This window comes from Spermophilus citellus (genome assembly GCF_964194105.1).
Source record: "Spermophilus citellus genome assembly, chromosome: 3".
Classification (NCBI taxonomy): domain Eukaryota; kingdom Metazoa; phylum Chordata; class Mammalia; order Rodentia; family Sciuridae; genus Spermophilus; species Spermophilus citellus.
Window position 1 is genome coordinate 188078983 of NC_138184.1, and position 19550 is coordinate 188098532.

Below are 19550 nucleotides of genomic sequence, written 5' to 3' on the forward strand. Positions count from 1 at the left end.
ACATTAGTAATTACAGTGATAATAGGATCTGTAGATTTATATAATAGTATTGTCTAAATGTTTAAATTCTCAAAAGTTTAATAACTGTCCTGTAGTTATATAAAATAATGCCCTAAACAATAAAGTATTTAGAGATTAGGGAAAACATTTTTTTCTTCAGAAGTTGTGTAGGTTTTCTCCTTAATTTTTTCTAACTTTAGGGCTGGGGTTGTGGCTCAAGTGGTAGAATGCTAGCCTAGCACATGTGAGGCACTGGGTTTGATCCTCAGTGCCATATTAAAATAAAAGAAAGATATTGTATCCACCTAAAACTAAAAAGTAAATATTTTTTAAAACTTTCTTTTTTCTAACTTTAAACGTGTGGACAAATAAGACATTCTAGTACTAATTTGTTAAAATAACCTGTTCTCCCCCATTCGATTAAAAAAAAAATCTCATATATTCAGCACTATTTTCAAAATGTGTTACTTTTTTTCAGTCAGGAATATAAAAAGCACATTACTTTTTTTTTTTTTTTTTTTTTGATGGTGCTGGGGATTGAACCCAAGGCCTTGTGCATGCTAGACAAAAACTCTTAACAACTGAACTATACCCCCAGCCCTTACTACAGTTTAATAAATTTCAAAAAATCTTTCTGAAAACCATCTAAAGAATTTAATGGTCATCATTCAGGTAGCAAATCTAGAATGTTTCTTCCTCAAGTAAATTCTATTTCAATTATATGAGCAGAATGAAGAAGAGATCTAGAGCTGGGCGTGGTGGCACACACCTGCAATCCCAGCGGCTCAGGAGGCTGAGACAGGAGGATCATGAATTCAAAGCCAGCCTCAGCAATGGCAACGCACTAAGCAACTAAGTGAGACCCTGTCTCTAAATAACAAACTAGGGCTGGGGATGTGGCTCAATGGTTCAGTAGCCCCAGGTTCAATCCTCGTTACCAAAAAGAAAAAAAAAAAAAAAGAGAGAAAGAGACAGACGCTATCACAGTATTTAGTAGAGGTCTTGATGAACACTAAGAAAATATCAATGTAAGTAATGTGAAAGCAAGTTAATATTCTATTTCTCTTTTTCAAAACTTATTTAAAAACTTTCATCAGTTACCTCAGTAAGTAATGAATAATTCATATTTATGCACAAAAATTCTAGTAGGGTTATTTAGACACTGCTGTAATTCTCAATGAGCCATTGTCTCTTTAAAACCAAGTCAAGCAAATTTGGATAACAGGATTCTAATTATCTGAGTTCTGGTTAATCAAAATATGATCCTATCACTTTTGTTTAAAAACTATTTCAATCAATTTAAGATTTTGGAGACTTAGAAGCAAATTATTTTCATATATAGAGTATATAATAATGACTTTGTGTATTCACTTTACTGAGACAAGTGGTTGATTTTTTTCATATTTCATTTTTGTTTAATTTCCTTTTTAAAAAATTGGCTAACTTTCCAGCCCTTTTGCTTCCAGATTCCTCAAAGTTTAGCACTGATTCAGTCTGGGAAGAAAAAGAAAAACAGAGAGTGAGAACCCAGTGTCACATCTCAGGGCTTAGCCTGATGCCTTGCAAATAGCAAAGTCTCAAAACACAATCTCCCCTGGAGACAGGTAACGTATTGCTTCTGTCCCATGTTCAGCAGTTAGTAATTATGACCATGTGTTGAAAAAAAAAACCCAGTATTTCAATGAAATGAACATTTTCAGAGTTATCACTACTGGAATTCTGTGTGTACACTATTCATTTTCAAATAACCTATATTCAAAAGTGCAAAACCTTATACTAATATAAAGCAAGCATTATGGCATAATGGTTTAGAGTACCAACCCTGGAGTAAGACTGACCAGGATGGGTTTTCACCTCTACTACTCATTAGCTATGTGACCTTGCATTAATAAATAATATTAGCTACTATTATTGGCAGTAAAAGGAGTAGACAGTAAATTCACTTGCATGTTAGCTTCTTTGTGCCCTACAGTGACACAAGTGTGGCTTATGTCTATGCTTTTACGAAGTCTGCAGGGCATTCACTTTCCATATACCAATATCCCTTCCCCTTCCATTTGACCTGCTCATCTCAAACGCTGGTGATAGCTACACAGGAGAAAAAGCTGAATTCCTAGCTACATGGTAACTATGTGCCACTAAAATTTGGATTTTTATCTAAGTCAAAGCAAATGACCTCTAGCCAAATATTAATTTTTTTAAACTTCATAAACCTCAATTTTATGGAATGAACCAAGGGTCTCTCAATTTTTAAAAAGGTAAACTAAGGGAAATAAAATGTGTCATTATTTCTTAATTTTTTAAAAAACCCTTGGCTCTGTTAGATTAAAATATTGCCTACAGGGGCTGGGGATGTGGCTCAAGTGGTAGCACGCTCCCCTGGCATGCGTGCGGCCAGGGTTCGATCCTCAGCACCACATACAAACAAAGATGTCGTGTCTGCCGAAAACTAAAAAATAAATATTAAAATCCTCTCTCTTTAAAAAAAATATTGCCTACAAGTATTCTTTGACACAGCTATTATTATTATTAATTTATGGAAGTGGAAACTGATCCAGAATTGGGATTTAAATGAAGTCTTCAGATAAAGTCCAGGGATTTTTACATAGCTGCCTCTCAACACAGAACAGTATTCTTATGATCTGTCAAAAGACAGGCTGGGGACAAAAGAAATCTTTGGATAATCTTACTTGCTTCCATTGCTTACATTACCACCACAGAATAGCTCTCAAATCCTATTGCAGTCTCTCAAAACCAAGATCCGTTTTCCTAACTATAATTATCTATTACAAATCTTCATTTAATTGCTTCAAAGATATTTTGGACTGTTCACCCAAATCTAGTCTTTTCTGTTCTTGAAATTATTGGCACCGCCTTAAAAAAAAATTACTGCACATTTTCCCCTCTCTTCCACAGTCACACAATGAATGTTTCTTGCTCAAATATAACCCCCTTTTCTCACTCTATTCCATTCACATTCAGGTACTGTTGTACTGCTTGATATACTCCTTACAAAGATGCCCTTCAAGGAGTCTCACCCCTCTCCAAAATTTACTTTCCACTTTCCCCACAGACTGATATTTTTAAATGCAAGGTCCAATGCTCCTTCCCTGCTTAAAAATCACCCAATGGTTCCCCACTGCAGCAAAATGATGCCCTTTGTATGACACACAAGGCTCTTCCAAAGCTGTAAAATCTGTTAACAGCACAAGCTCTTAAGTAATACTGCATGGGTTCAGACTACAGCTGTTCCACTCCTTACAACCTGTATACCCTAAGCAAACAAAACTATTTCCTGTCTTACAGAAAGTGAGATAACATTCTTGGACAAGGGCTTAGCACAGAGTAAGCACTTGAACAATAACTTATTGCCTCCTTATTCTTTCTGTCATTTCCTAGCTCCTTCAATATATCCACTCTTTCCCACATACACACAGTACGAGAACCTTACCACTCCAGTCAGTTTCTCAAACAAGGGCTCTTGTTTTTCACACCTCCATACCACTTCATGTATATGATCTGGCCACCTTTTATGTACTGTGATAAAATTGCACACAGCAGTAGAATATCTTAACCTTTGCAAATTATCAGAAGAAATGGTCATAAAGAAAAGGAAACTTTCATAATATTAAAAATATCCTGATAAATCATTCATTATAGTAGTATTAGTGATACTTTCGATAAGAGTATTACTGAGATGTATGGTCTAAGGCCTAAAATTAAGGCCCTCTATATGTCTTGAATAGTAAGTTCCCCTCTTTGCTCTGCTTCCACAGATAAGGTCTCTAAGCCAAACAAGCTGCTTATCACAAGAAACAGACACAGTTCTTGCTTATGCCTCAGGAGTAGGCTTCTGCCAGTCCAGTGAATTACTCAAACCAATCAAAACATCCCTCAGGAACCAGGGGTCACCCTACCTTCTTGCTACTACAAAGCGTACCTCCCACAGTCCATTTTTTCACTCTTCCCAAGTGCAATACTTATGTGGCCCAGCATACTGCTGTGTCCCCTTTCACTAAGCTTTCAAGTATATGTTATTAATAAACTGCTGTCAATCTCTTTAGCAGGAAATGGAATTCTCATCAAAGTGGCTATAATTATAGAAAGCTGACCAAAAAACATATATTTATTTATTTTTTAATTTTAAAATCTTGAGCAACTGAAGAAAGAGGAGATGAAAGTACAAAAAGCAGACAACACAGCTGGGAGAATAGCACATGCCTGTAATTCCAGCAACTCTGGAGGCTGAAGCAGGAAGATTGCAAGTTTGAGACAGGCCTTAGCTACTTAGTGAGACCTTGTCTCAAAATAAAAAAATCAAAAGGAGATAGTTCAGTGGTAAAGCACAAATGGATTTAATCCCCAGTAGCAAAAAAAAAAAAAAAAAAAAAAAAAAAAGACAACATGTGCACAGGACCACATGCATATATACCACAAACAAAAGCCATCAGAAACCATGAAATTTGGAGGCAAATAGTCGTGTACTCTCCATTAGTTCAAAGGTATAGTATATGGGAAATATGTATACTAAAAACGAATGTTTATCTTAAATTCAAATGAGTCAGACATTGTATTTTATCTCAGATCACTACCTACAAGCTCTGTAATGTCCACATGTTGAACATCATGACACATGACGCATCTCCTCTGTGATCAAAGAGATATTAGGGTAGGAATTTCCCAAATAAGGATGTCTAGTCAAGAGTCACCAGAAAAGCTTTAGGGAAAAAAACACATTCCCAAGCTCCATTCCAAACCTACCAAATCAATCTCCCAAACTAGGACTTAAAAATCTATACTTTGAATCTAGGTGATTCTGATAGGAAACCAGATACTGCACTCATATCCTATAGGGGATTACATATGGAAAATTTGAGGTTTGATCTTACAACAGAGAAAGAAATCACAGGTTTCACTTGATTCTTAAGGAATGTGTCACTAAAAGGAGTCACTACCTTACAAACTGGTAGTAAAGTTAAAAGAGCTATTACTCACTTTTCCACTTTCTATACTGAGACTTATTTGAAGTTGTTTCCCACAACTCTCTAAAAATTGTTTATGCCTTGTTGAGAGTTACAAGTAAACTAAGAACCAAAAAATTTATGCTATTTAAATAGGTTATGACCAAGTGATTGCTACTGAATGTATGTGTTATAAACTAATCTATTTTAATGAGTAAACTGAAGAGTGGTAATGTGTCTTAGTAAGTTTTTCTTAACAAATTTTCTTTTATAATTCTCATTTTGAATGGTAATCAAAAATAGAGCCCAAGGACTTAACCTAAATCTAAGTCATCTATTTAACTCAAAATCAATTCTTCTTTAAAGATGTTTCATCATTTATTTAAAACATTTAGAAACCCATGAACCCAAAGTAGGCTGAAATGAGAAAGAAAAGGTTATATAAACTGTTCTTTTCTTCAATTTTTCTCTCCTTCGAATCATTTATCTCAGGGAGGAAATACCCCTAAATTTTCAGTCTTTAAAAAAAAAAAAAAAATCCTGGGCCAGGATTGTGGCTCAGTGGCAGAGCACTTGCCTTGCATGTATGAGACATTGGGTTCAATCCTCAGCACCAAATAAAAACAAATGAATAAAATAAAGGTATTGTGTCCATCTACAACTAAAAATTTATTTTAAGAAAAACCCTTAAAATAAAATAGGAAAAACTGTTCTTTCTCTTTTGTTTCTCTACCTAATTTTTTCAAGAATAATTTGTACTTCGGTCAACATTTATTGAGCACCTATTACAATAAGACTTAACCCCACATTGCATGTTCAAATATTCAAGTCATCTGGGAAGTATTTTTGTTGTATTTCACAAAAAAAAATACACTTATGGCCTCACCCATGAGTGGAGCCTGTGTGTCTATGTTCATAGATAAAGTCTCCAGTTGATTTTACTTGCAGACAGAATTGAAAACATCTAATCTAACATATGCTAGGAACTCTAATGGAATTACAGAGATGACTAAGACACAGGGCCTGGCTCTGAACACAGGAAATAAGAACACCAGAAAAATCTATTCTAATTGCTAAATGGTCAAACAAAGGTAGGTACAAACTGCTAAGGGAGCAGAGACAGGTCAGGATACAAAAGAAGACCTGGGAAGTCTTTGGGTTTGGGTACTTAAGGATAAGTAGTTTACAATGCAGACAAGAATGACAGATCACTTCTGAAAGAGGGAAAACAAACATACTTTTCATTTTCAGACCCTGGTAATCTGCTTTTCTCCCTCCTTACTCCAAAGCCTGGTAAAACTGTTCTCTTGAATGCCACTGATGCCCCTTAGTCCACTACTTACAGAGTATGCCTTATCTACACCAGTGTTCCCATCCATAAAGTGGAAAATATAAGGTTATTCTGACAATCGAGAGCATACGTGCTAAAGTTCCTGGCATGTAGTAGATAAAATTTGTTTCCTGTCACTTTCTCTTAATTCCAAAGGTGTTTTTCAACCTCATAGTCCTTCTGGGCACTGCTCTTTCTCGAAAGCCTCTTTGCAAACTCTGACTCTGTTCTGAGTGTGCAACATTTCTACGCAAGGGTCGCTCTTACCCTTTTTGTCTCTCTTCTCCGCTGACCCCTCAAAGTCAAGTCATGATGAATTTTTCTACCAAAAGTCTGAAACTGAAATGCTCAAAAATGTGAATTCCGACATGATGCCACAGTGGAAAATTCCACACTATGAAATTCTGTTCCAAGCACAAAATTTAAAAATATGACCTTCTGGTTATATGTACACGGTATATATAAAACACACATAAATTTCATGTTTAGACTTGGGTTCCATCCCCAAGATATCTACATACAAGTATATCAAAATCAAAAAAATCTGAAATCTGGATCACTTGTGATCCTAGGTATTTCTAATAAGGGACACATCCAACCTGTATTTGGTAAATGAATGAATGTAAAGATAAACAGTTATCCCAAGTTATTTCCATTGATTTTTTTTCAAGAGAAACACTGAACATTTTAAAATGTGATAGAAAAGTTCTCAGCCATTAGAGTCATAGTTGAACATAAATAAGTGTCTATGAGTAAGAATGTAAAGATTGTATATCTAACATTCAAAATAAAATCTATGAAATTCTTTTTGAACCAAATCTATGAATGTTGTTTTTATTGGTCCTCCCACCACCCCAGTACCAAAGACTAAAACTAGGGCTTCCTGTTTGCTAGGCAAACACTCTACCACTGAGCTATATCTCTGCTCCTTTTTAGTTTTGAGACAGGGTCTCTCAACATTGCTCAGGCTAATCTTGAAATTGTGATCCTCCTGCTTCAGCCTCCCAAGTAGTTAGGATTATGCATATGTACCACCATGCCAGGCTCTATGGTATTTTCGGAACCTGTTGGAAGAGTAGTCTTTACAAAACAAAGATCTTATTTTCTTCGATATACATAAATCTCCTGCAATAAATTACCACTTCCAGGGATTGATTAGGCTTTTGGGACAGAGTATAAAATCCAGGTCAGGTTTTGCTATTGGGCTTTTAAATAATTTTTTGGTACTCTGCTGTAATACCAGAGCTGCTGGTATTACAGGCATATGCCACCACACTTAGCTCCATTCCCTCTCTCTCCCCCTCTTTTTTTTGGGGGTGGAAGGTACCAGGGATTGAACTCAGGGGCACTGGACCACTGAGCCACATCCACAGCCCTCATTTGAATTTTATTTAGAGACAGGGTCTCACTGAGTTGCTTAGTGCCTCACTTTTGCTGAGACTGGCTTGGAACTCATGATCATCTTGCCTCAGCCTCCCAAGCCGCTGGGATTACAGGCCTGCATCACTGCAGCATTTTCTCTTAATTCTGTGAATCCATGGTTTCTATGTTCATTTACTCATTGAACTGTTCTACTTTATCACATGCTGAATAATGATAGATGCTAAAAAAATGACATTATTTCTGTACTTAGGGATTCCAAGAGAAAAGGGGAAAAAAGAACTATTAAGCAAAACTGTATTTAATATTAATGATGTGCTATAGAGTTCAGAAGAGAGATTAAATAGGCCATGTGATCTGAGCTAAATCTTGAGGGTTGAGTAAAATGTTCATCTTTCCAAAAAAAGGAGACAGACCTGAGAGCAGTACCAATACTCCAAAGGGGATGAGAAGCCAGGATCAGAGAAAAACATCTACCACTTATTAGTGTGCTGCCAACATGCCAGGCACTACTGATAATCAGTTAAATGGAGAAGGCATTTACTATTATAATGTCCTCGAATTTCAGAGGAGACTGAGGCTGACATAATTCATTCAAGCTGCTACAAATGGACCAGTATTTAGATGTCTGAATGTATTGAAAATGTCAGAACAATTGAGATTAGAATGGAATACAAAGCCATTAATACTATTTAAAGAGTTGGGCTTCCTGGTAAAGGAATGGAGGATCTATCCACTAAAAATTTGAGAGTAGAAAACCAATATATTAAAGTACAGATTAGATATAGGTAGCTGAGGGGTTTAGTCTAGAAACTGCAATTAAAAACCTAACAATAACAAATATAACAGGAAACAAAAGTTGTGACACATTTCTAACCCCTCTTTTGTTCCTTTATTTTCCTTCCTTTACTGTTGTCATATTGTCACATAACAGGTACAATCAATTTCCATTCTGTATGCACAATGAAGTATTGTCACCAAATAATCTGGTCAACTGATAGGCAGTAAACCAAATATTAACACAAATGAATTAACTTTCCAAGCAAGAAATAATTTGTATAAGGCATTTTTTTTTTTTACAATGAAGTGGCAAAATACAGATTATAAAGTACAGGAAAAACAAAAAGTTAAAATAAAGCTGAAGTTTAAAGTCCTAGATGAATGCAACAATAGATATAAAGAGAAAAATGAGCAGGAGAAGATAGATTTCTGCTTTCCTTTGAGTAGAGGAAAAATGAAGGAAGATTATAAATTTACTTTGAGGTAGCTCCATTTGAAAATATCTAGTTAACCATCTCCTATAAACACGTCAGCAGATTAAAATGTCAGTGCTCAGGAGAAGAGTTAGAGCTAGAGCTAAATACCTGAGACATATTTGCAAAGGCATAATAGTTGAATCTATAGGAGTGGGTTATTTGGGGGATGAGGGATGGGGAAAGGAAGAAGAAGAAAAAAGGAAGAGCTTTTCCCATCAATGACTATCTTCCTTCTGGAAAGTTTGGTAATGGTTCTTTTCTTTCTTTCTTTCTTTCTTTCTTTCTTTCTTTCTTTCTTTCTTTCTTTCTTTCTTTTTTTAAATTTTTTGTAGTTGTAGATGAACAGAATGCCTTTATTTTATTTGTTAATTTTTATGTTGTGCTGAGGGTCGAACCTAGTGCCTCACATGTATTAGGCACACGGTTTGCCACTGAGCTACAGCCCTAGCCCGATAATGGTTCTTTTCATTTGAGTGTTACACCAAAATTTCATATTATTTCCAATTCACAAAAATGCTTTAGCATACCATATGGCTCACCCAGGAATGGAAAACGTCAATTGCTTTTTGCCTAGAGTTTCTATTACAATGTAAAAAAAATCTGTGGGATACAGTACAATTAATTAATTTAAAGAACTTCATTGTTCTTCTTCAGTTAAAGTTATTTCCTATTAACCCAGTTTGTTGGTTTCACAGTGGTAATCCTCAAAAAGCATCTGCATACAAGTTTTAAAAGCAAAGCTATAATTCTAGGTTAATTCCTAAAATACTTTCCACCATAGGGCATACATGAAACTATATCAGTAGCATAAAGCACTTAAATGTGTTAAAAATAAACTAACCCAACACTATTTAATGCCAGGTGTGTAAAATTTTTATTTAAAAAATAAAAAAAGAAAAACTTTTTTTCTTTTTCAAAATACACTGTCGAAGGCTGGGGTTGCAGCTCAGTTTCAGAGTGCTTGCACAGCATGCATGAGGTACTGGGTTTGATCCTTAGCACCACATAAAAACAAATAAATAAAATAAAGCCATTGTGTCCATCTACAACTTAAAAAACATTTAAAAAATACAATATAAGCTGTCAACAAATTAAAAACCAACATACAAAATCAGAACAGTCCTAAAATCAATTTTGCTTAAGGGAGCATAAGAACAAGAACCTTAGATTTGGATTCAGACAAATTTGCGTTTAAATTCCATCTCTGCCACTTCCTAGCTAGGTGTCCTTGGGTGAATTACTTAAAGCTTTTAAACCTGATTTTAAAAAAATTAAGTAACAAATGTATCTGTCTAACTGAGCCAGGCATACACATGATTGTAGCACACATCTTAACAGCTTCTTTCCTTATATCTGCAATCTATAATGGAAATTTCAAAAGCTTAAAAGTATTAAAAGCTTATTTTTTGAAAATTAAAAATAAGACAGCATGAAGAGTAATACAATTTAAGTATTAGTTCAAAAATATCATCTCTAAACTCTCTCCATTTCTGATCCTAAACCCAACATCCTCCTCCCAAAAGATTAAAATAATATCTAAATATAAAGTGACAAGAATGTTAAAATTTCACTTAAATGGTTACTTGAATTTAACCCAAACTTTGGTCAGTATTTTTAAGATTAGAAAATACAGTGATAAAATTTTATGTAAGTATCTATATTCTTACAAAACTTCAAATTAAAAAAAATCAAAATTAAATTTAGACTTTTCATTCATTTACTCATAGAATATTATATTAGTAGACAAAGACAACACCTCTTCATAAAGCTTAATGTCCTGAGTGCCAGATAATATAGAATCTTCTATCTCATTTTGAAAAAAAAAATTATTTTAGGCCTTTCAACACACTGGCATGTCTATATCAACTACCATACTGAATACACTCACCTCAGGTTTCAAGATACTTGAGATACTAATAACCACTTAAGAACCTTAGGGAAAAAAATGACACTCTCTTTCTAAAACTTCTTAGCACTGCTTAATTTTAAGTATGTGTATGTATGTACCCACTCTTATACATTTTCAGCTACCAACTTGTGGCTCTACACATGTGAATACTGCAAAGCGACTTTGGAGGATATAGGGATCTACCTACCTATCTGGTCTTTGGATTTCAGAGAACTATACAGTACAGAAGGGGGAGAGAGAGAGAGAGAAAAAAAAAAAAGACTTCCAAAAATGAAGATGAGGTTGACTTCCGCACGCTCACATCAGGAAGGAAACAGAACTTTACATTCAGGTGCAAGAACACAGAATATAAAAACAGAGGGCTCTAACTGAAATCTCCTTAAGCGATACTGGCATTTCCTAAACACCATAATACAACTGTACATGTTTCTTATATGACTGTACTGTTTCAGAACTTAAAAAATGAAGCACTGTTACATTAAGAGTCTGGATATCTCCAAAACTGTAGCTATCATGATATATTCATGTCAGTTACTTCTCAGTTTAAAAAAAAAAAAAAGTCAAGGTCCTTTCCAGGAAATATTCAAAATCTGCAGAATTCCTCCCTTTCATCTTACCCACCTCCCGGGTATGGAGCCTTCAAAAGTTGTCAAAGGAAACCGGCAAATAAAAGAGAACTACTTCAATGATAAGATTTCTAATTTTAAATGTCTTAGAACTTGAGTAGTTTATCTGGTTCCAATGCTGTCACTTCATCTAACACACAGTAAAAGGAGTTGCACCATCTCCTCTCTTTAGAAGTCCTACAAGACCGGGTGCTGCTACCAAATCGGCCCGCAGGGGGACAACTGCCATCCTGGGCAGAAAACAGATATGGGAGTGGGGGATCTCTATGTGAACAACTCTACTGCCTTCCAGGGAACATGGGAACTGCAAAGCTTACAGCAAAAGCCAAAAAAGAAGGAAAAAAAAAAAAAAAAGACGGCTGTGTGTGTGTTTGGAAGGGCGGAAGGTAGAGACCTCCACGGGAAAGGAAACACCCTAGAGAATCAGGAAAGGAAGCACTTCTTTTTGGTGAGAGGAATAAGGCGGCAGAAGTGAAGGTCTGCTTCCTAAGCGATTTTTCCCCTCGCTGGGCCACACTCCCAGGCCAGGCCGCTGGGCAGGGTACTGCCCTTGGGCCGCTCCGGGCCAGGTCACAGCCCCTCCACGGTCTCCAGTCTCTAGCATAGGGCCGGGGACCTTAGGGGGTCCCCCGCGGCCGCCGCCCGCGCCCCCGCTCCCGCCCGCCGCGCAGGCCCGCGGCCGTCCGCTCGTTCCCGCTTCCTATTTTCGGAGCACACACCCTACAAGGAGCGGAGTTAGCAGGCCTGGAAGAGACCTGCCCCCGCGCGGGGCCTCGGGTGACTGACAGGGGCAGGCACTCGGGCGCAACCAGGCGGGAGGAAGGGCACCGAGCGCATAGCCAGTGCCCTTCCCTGGAGGCCAGACTCAGGGCCCATTTGACGCGGTGCTGCTGGCTCCACCGGATCGGCTCCGCCGCCCCCGCTGCTCTTACCTTCTCCTCATCAGACAACTGCTCCTCCAGATCCGCCATCTTCCTTCTGGCGACAAACCGTGGCGGCGGCGGCAGCGGCCACCTGACTTCCCCCTTTCCGTGCGGTCCTCCGCGCCGCGCGCCCCCGCCAAGGGAGGGGCCCGCCGCCCAAGCTGCCGCGCACGCGCCCCTAGAGCCCCGCCTCCTCCGCCCGGCCTTCGGGGATGGCTCGGCGGTGCGGTGCGCGTGCGCGGCGCCGGGAGGGGGCGGTGTCTGCTACCCGCCTGCTGCAGGCTTGTCAGCATCGTGAATATAGATAGGGTTCTCTCCTAACTGATGACCAGATGGACCCAGTCTGTGATGAGTACGTTCTGAGCCTTTGATTATGTTCCCACCAAGGCCTGAACTCTGCCAGCTGAAATGTGAAAAGCTGAACCAATTTAAAACAGTTTAAATATAGGAAAAATACTCAGCTTTAATTAAAATATGCACACATACAACCTAGTCCATAATTGTGAGATTGCTCTTGATATATTTATTATTCATCCAACAAATACTTATTGGTCTTTTATTATGTACCCGTCACAGGGTTAGTCTCTGGGGATATACAATGTTGAAAACAAACAAAAAACAGAAATCATAATGAAGCTAACTGTATTCATTAAACAAACATTGAGCACTTAGGGAAGACATGGTACTGTTGCAGGGAAATACAATACAGTGTTAGACATAGAGCCTACCCTCCTGAATCGACTTGCCAGATTATATATAGGACACCTAAGAGATTTTGGATTGCACACAACCAATTAATATTTTAAATTATAAGTATTTTTCCATGAAGCACTTGAGAGATATTAAGCCATTATCATTTCAAATTTTACTGGCTGTCCTTTATTTGCTATGTCTGGCAACTATCACTGAGGCTTCAAGTTTACAAGAGGATAAAGTTGTTGTCAAAACTATATATGTGAATCAACTGGAAATTTGTTAAAGTGAAGTTGCTAATTTGATAGGGTTGAGATGGGACTGGAGAATCTGCATTCCTGACAAGCTCCCAGGTTAGGCCAATGCTACTTGTCTTAAGAAGCAAGGCTTTAGATGGAAATTAAGACTTTATTCAGTAGAAAATAAGAGGCTGTTGAAAACATATGAACCATGATATGACTTTATCAGAAATATGTCCAGCAGGACGAATTTGACAGCTGCATATAATTGACATGTAAGAATACCTTAAAGAGTTCAAATAACTATTCAGGTGTAAGACACTATTATTAAGTAATTTTCTGAGTGTTCATTTGGAGAGAGAACAGGAAGAGGAAGCATGCTGACACATGCAGGAAAAAGCAGGTATCCTGTTGAAGTTAGATGTTGTGAAGAAGACATGAAAGATAATAAACCACACTGTTCAAGGGCCTCACTGGATATAAATCAATACCATGTTTACTCTTTTACAGTTTACAAATCATTGCTATGTTGATTTCTCATTGTAACTTCATGAAATAAGGTACTTATTTGTATTATTACACCCATTTTACAGAAGAAAAACTGAGGCTAAATGATTTGTCCAGTGCTACAAAACTTCTAAAAGATTAAGCTGGGATTGGAATAATTCCGTCTATATCTTATATTCTTTCCACTACAAGATTTTCTTTCTCCCTCTTTAAAGTCTAGGCACGCTCCACCAAATAAAATTTGAGTGAAGATGATTTCTCTGCCATCCCACCAATTCAGTTTACAGTATCTGCTGCATCAATGTATTCCTGAGTTTTAGGCTTTTTCCTCCAATTATATTTTTATTTTTACTCAGTGACACCTAATATGTCACTGTGTAATATATACAGTGGGTACTCAGTAAATGTTGTTGCTTGATTAACTGGCTGCTCTCTTCCTCTAAAAACCTTACCCAAATATGGTAATGTTTTGCAATAATTTGAGTCATAGATGTTTATACTTGTAACCTTGGTGATACTTTACATATGGTTCCCATAGTGATACAAACAGCAATTATGTTTAATTTCTGATAACCCTTTCAGTAACCTCCCAATACCGCCCTCTTGATAAAATTTAAAGGAATTATAGATTTTACATAACCTGGGAAGATTTCAAGCAGTCACACAAAATAGTTATAAATATTGAAATGATCATCATATGACTGTAAGGAGAAATGCACTAGTATTCTTGATAATCAGTTATTTTAAAATGAAAAACTAAAAAACAAAAGTTCCTCTTCACACAATGCTACCTAAGAGAGAATTTCTACCCTTTTTTTATTCGAACTCCAGACTCACCTTCCTCCTACTTTTTAATAGTGTGATCTTGGGTTGTCCAATTAAGTGCACCAGACCTGATCTTTTCTTTAGGTTCTTTTCTTTTTCCTTTTTATGGTTTTTGTTGTTGTTTTGCTCTTTGGTAATGTTTCTTTTTTAAGTTACAAGTATACATGTCAATCTATTTTCCTGTGCATGTGCTCTATGTTCTCAACTATCACTTCAAACTTCTCATGATCAGAGGTTACCTATTTCCATTTACTTTTTTTTTTTTTTTCCAGCACTGAAGCAGGAAACTTTTTGTCCAGGAACTGAACCCAGGGCCTTGCACATGAAAGCACTCCATCACTGAGCTATATACCCCAGGCCTCTGGTTTTGTAGAATCACAATCCTAGGGTACTCTAGTTCAAGCCTCTCATTTTAAATGTTAATGAGTCTTAGGTAAATGAATTGGTAACAACTAAGCATCCAGCTGATATTATTTAAGAACCCAAATGCATGCATCACTGAAACACAGAAAGCTATTTACACATCTTTACACATAATATTATCTATCTCATGCCTCTGTTAAAATTTTTTGGAATTCTTCTTCTTCTTTTTTTTTTTTTTTTTTTTTTGACAGTGCTGGCGATTAAACCCAGGGTCTGGTACATCCTAAGCAAGTGCTTTGAGTGCTCTATCACTGAGTTTTATCTCCAGCCCTTTTTTATTTTTGAAGCAGTAGGCTGGCCGGGAACTTGCGATCCTCCTGCCTCAACCTCCCTCTTTTTTTTTTTTTTTTTGAAAAAGAGAGTGAGGGGGGGAGTGAGGGGGGGGGGGAGAGAGAAAGAGAGAGAGAGAATATTTTTTAATATTTGTTTTCTAGTTCTCGGCGGACACAATATCTTTGTTGGTATGTGGTGCTGAGGATCGAACCCGGGCCGAACGCATGCCAGGCTTGAGCCACATCCTCAGCCCCTGCCTCAACCTCTCAAATAGCTAATACTAGAGGCATGCACCACTGTAATTACAGGCATACATCACCATGTCTCTTTCTGAAATGTTCTTTGGCACCTATCTATTCTTAAAATTCTGTCCAGTCACATCATTTTCTTTGAACCTATCATTAAGTTCTATAGCTAGAGCTAGTAATTTTTTTCTTTAAGATATCCATAGAAACTTTTTCATTGATTTTTGCCATGTACCTTAGTGATGAGGCATACAGATTTTATAATCAGTAAGTCCTGGGTTCTAATCTTGGTTCAGCTCCAGCTAACCCTCAGTTATTTATTCTGGAAACTTCTGCTTCTTCATCTGTATATTGGGGATACTGGTACCTCCCTCATAGGGATGTCCTAAGGATTTAATGAGATAATGCAGGTAAAATACTTAGCACCAAGCACAGGCATTACTAAAGGTCTCAATAAATGTTAGCTATTATCATCTTATTATAATAACAATCGGCTCTTGGAGGACATGGCCTATCTCTTAATTAGCTGTCTGGCACATATAGTGTTTGGCACAAAAGTGCTTAGAAAAGGCTTTGTTGGAACACTTACTGATTGACTCTTTCATTTCGCATACTGAATTGGGAACTGAAAATTTGAGCTAATGATCTATATGGGGACTTAGAGATTGTCCTAAAATGTAGCTTGGGGACTCTAGAGTAGGAGAGCAAGCAATTTTCCTAGAAACTCCAAAATCATACAAATAACTCATACTCCTTATAACGCCACATACAGTCGCCACTTAAATATCTCTCTAATTGACTTTTTACTGTTTAATTGGTTTGTCCCTATAAATTCTAGGCTGCAGCATCTTTACACAATGTCCCAAATTAAATGAAATATACACTGAAGTATTGTCCAAGGTTGATCCTTCAGAGCGAGGCAAGGAAATGCCATTGCTTGCATTTATTTCCATTTAATTATTTGGATTTTTGGTACAAAATATATTGGGTACACAAAAAAAGCATAGTGTACCCCTTCCAAATCCAATTCCTTTCATTCTTCCCACGAGTAACAATTAAACTGAAACTTGTGCTTATTATTTGCATGCATGCTGATTCTTTTCAAACTAAGAACCTTCCTTTTTCTCTTTTATGTCCATCAAGTGTGGTATTCAGTTTAAAGTATATCTATAAAATGCAAAAAATAGTTTTGTGATTTCTGATAAGTTTTATATACAACACGAATAGAAGACATTAATTAGGCAAAACAAACAGACAAACAAAATCCCACCTCCCTCTGTAGCAATGTAAATTGTAGGACATGAATGAAAAGACTTCTGACCTGGACAGCAACACTTTGCACAGATTTGCTGGTAGGAAGTGAAAAGATAGGTTGAATATCTTTAATTTTTACCCATAATGTCTGATAATAATTTTAACTCTTATTTGGACTCAGTAATAGCACTGTGACAGCAAAACGAGATTGTCATCTGTCTTTCCCCAAGCCACACTAATCTCCTATTAAAATAGAATTTCTCTAGCTGAGGTCTAGTCCAGAGAACTGCAGCAGCATCTCAGTTCTTTCGGAATGTCACAGTGACTCATGTACATTCGGAAGTGCTAACGTTGCCGTCCTTCTCTTTGACATTGACCTTCATCACCTCTGCAGCTCTAGCTATCCTATCAGATATCTTCCATTGTAGCTCTGGCACCTTTCCTGGTAATCTGCTCCCAGGATGGAGGGCTCCATGCTTATATCACCTTGTTTTCTCCTTCTTGTAACTTTAGCTGTATACATCACAGGTAAGTGCTGGGCCATCAAAGTCACTGTCCTAGGCTGTGTATTAGGGCACCCAGTTTTCCACAGTCTTCTCTTGCAAGCTGCTTCTGGTGAGTAGAGCTGAAGGGGACACCGTAAGTGTTATGACCAAATACCCTCAGAACACTTTTTACTATTTCTGTGTTTCATTGCTTTCCACCTTCACTTTATAGTACCCACAATTGTTCTTTGGAGTACTCCCCTTGTGCTACCAGGGCTGCTTTGCCAGCAAGCACACAACTGTAAGTCTGGCTTCTCTGGAACAGATCTCACCGGTGATTGTCAGATGCTGGAATTAAAAAAACAAAAACAACAACAACAACAACAACAACAACAAAACAAGTAAGTATCTTTGCCTCAGGATGGCAAAGCTCTGAGGTATAAATTGCAATTCGGATTTCTATTTAGGGAGAAAGCCAATCTCAACTTTGCTTTCCCCCCCAACCCTACGAGAAACTAAGATATTATGAAAAATTATCAGATAAAGAACATGGGGACAGCAATAAAATATGGGGTGGACTGTGCACCTGAGGACTTTGGGGGTCCAGCTTGGGAATAGAAGACCAGTTGTCAAACTTGAAATCATCTCCTCTGTATTGGAATAGCCTTGAAAACGAGCCCCCAAGTGCTGATTTTTGAAGGATTGTAACTTACTTTTGCCTCAGATTATCCCTGTGAATAAAGAAGAATAGAAAGATCAAAGCCAGGAACTCATCTGAATAAGCCTTGACACCTTGCAGAGGGGGAGGAGAGAGAATTGCAAACCATAGGACAGGATCCAAGTCCTAAAGTGACTTACATTCTGATTGTGAAAGGCTAGAAATTCAATGCATAAAAAGATGACCCTATAAAGGAATAAGTGGTAAATGCCAAATAAACGGCACAAATGATAAATGTTTTATTTATATGAAATGAGACTGAAAAATGAATGAAAAGAGGAAATAACACTTGAAAATTCTACTTGCATGAATTCTGTTTTATCTGCTACACCTGATCTCGTGACTAGTGTGAACTTAAAGCATAGTACAATTTTAAACTACTAATATTTATTTAAATCTAATTTTCATACATCCAGGGAAAATCTAAATTCTAAAGTATATATGTGATTATTTCCATGAGTTTATATGCCACTTTTTATGTGAATAGGTTTATTTTAGGAAATAGTTTCTTAATTTCACAGTATTTGACATAATAAGACAAAGTAAAAGATCAATGTATAGCAAAAAACATTAGAAAATACTGTTTTGAGTGATACTGAAGAAGGGGATTTCTGCATCTTGGGAGGGCAATTTCCTTTTATAAGAAGGCATATTTTCAATCTAACATGTTTATATTTCAACTCTTGGGGATTAACTATGTTATTTAAATCCTCCAGATCCTCAAGTCATTTGAGAAGCAGTAGTAATATCTACCTTATTTGTGTTTCAAGAGGATAAAATTATATAAAATGTTGAACATTCTATAAATATATAAAATGTTGCTATTTTTAATCTGTAGAATGATGGAAATTGAGCTCAATTCATTCACATTTGCTGTGACAGGTAAAATGAATAAATAAAATATTTTTACAAATATCTAACCTTTCAATTAAATTAAGCATTAAAAAGCATTTCCCCTAATTTTGTTTTTTGACCTTGTTTTGTGCTGTAATTGCTCTGGATAAAAGCCTTTGTAAAATAGAAGGAAGAGTATGCAGTTTGAAATATTCAAATTTCAGGTATCTTTTTCTCCTTCAAAAATCCATTGATCTTGGACAAGTCTCTTAACTTTGTCATCTAATTCAAAGATATATGTGAAGCTTTCATGAAGTATGTATGAAAAGATGCTTAGTAAAATAACAAGTCCTAGAATGTGAAGAAATACTAAAATACATTACACCTTGTGACATTAGTATTCTGTCACTCATCTTCCTTCAGGTTGCATCTCTGATGTACTCTATTCTAATAATCAATGAACCAGTTCCTGAAGAAGATTTATTGTGCTTGTGCTCTGTACCTTCAATCTGCTAGACCTTGGAGAAGTAGTAATGAACATAATAGACATGGCCCCTGCCTTTATGAAGCTGGTTATTTAGAGAATAAAAAAAAATAGTAAGAACATGTTCCCTCAAATAACTACATAATTACAATTTAGTTGTAAGAGTGGTGAAGGCAATATATGGG

The 19550-nt window shown here is 36.8% G+C and overlaps 1 protein-coding gene across 1 annotated transcript in view; it reads right to left on the reverse strand.

Moving 5' to 3' along the window:
* The window catches only part of CAPZA2 (capping actin protein of muscle Z-line subunit alpha 2), a 39379-nt gene extending 26822 nt beyond the window's left edge, over positions 1-12557 (reverse strand). Inside the window, exon 1 of the mRNA XM_081286871.1 lies at positions 12395-12557. Coding sequence (XP_081142997.1) covers positions 12395-12433 — 39 coding nt within the window. The 5' untranslated portion in view covers positions 12434-12557. The remainder of the gene's footprint in view (positions 1-12394) is intronic.
* Positions 12558-19550: the final 6993 nt, after the last annotated feature.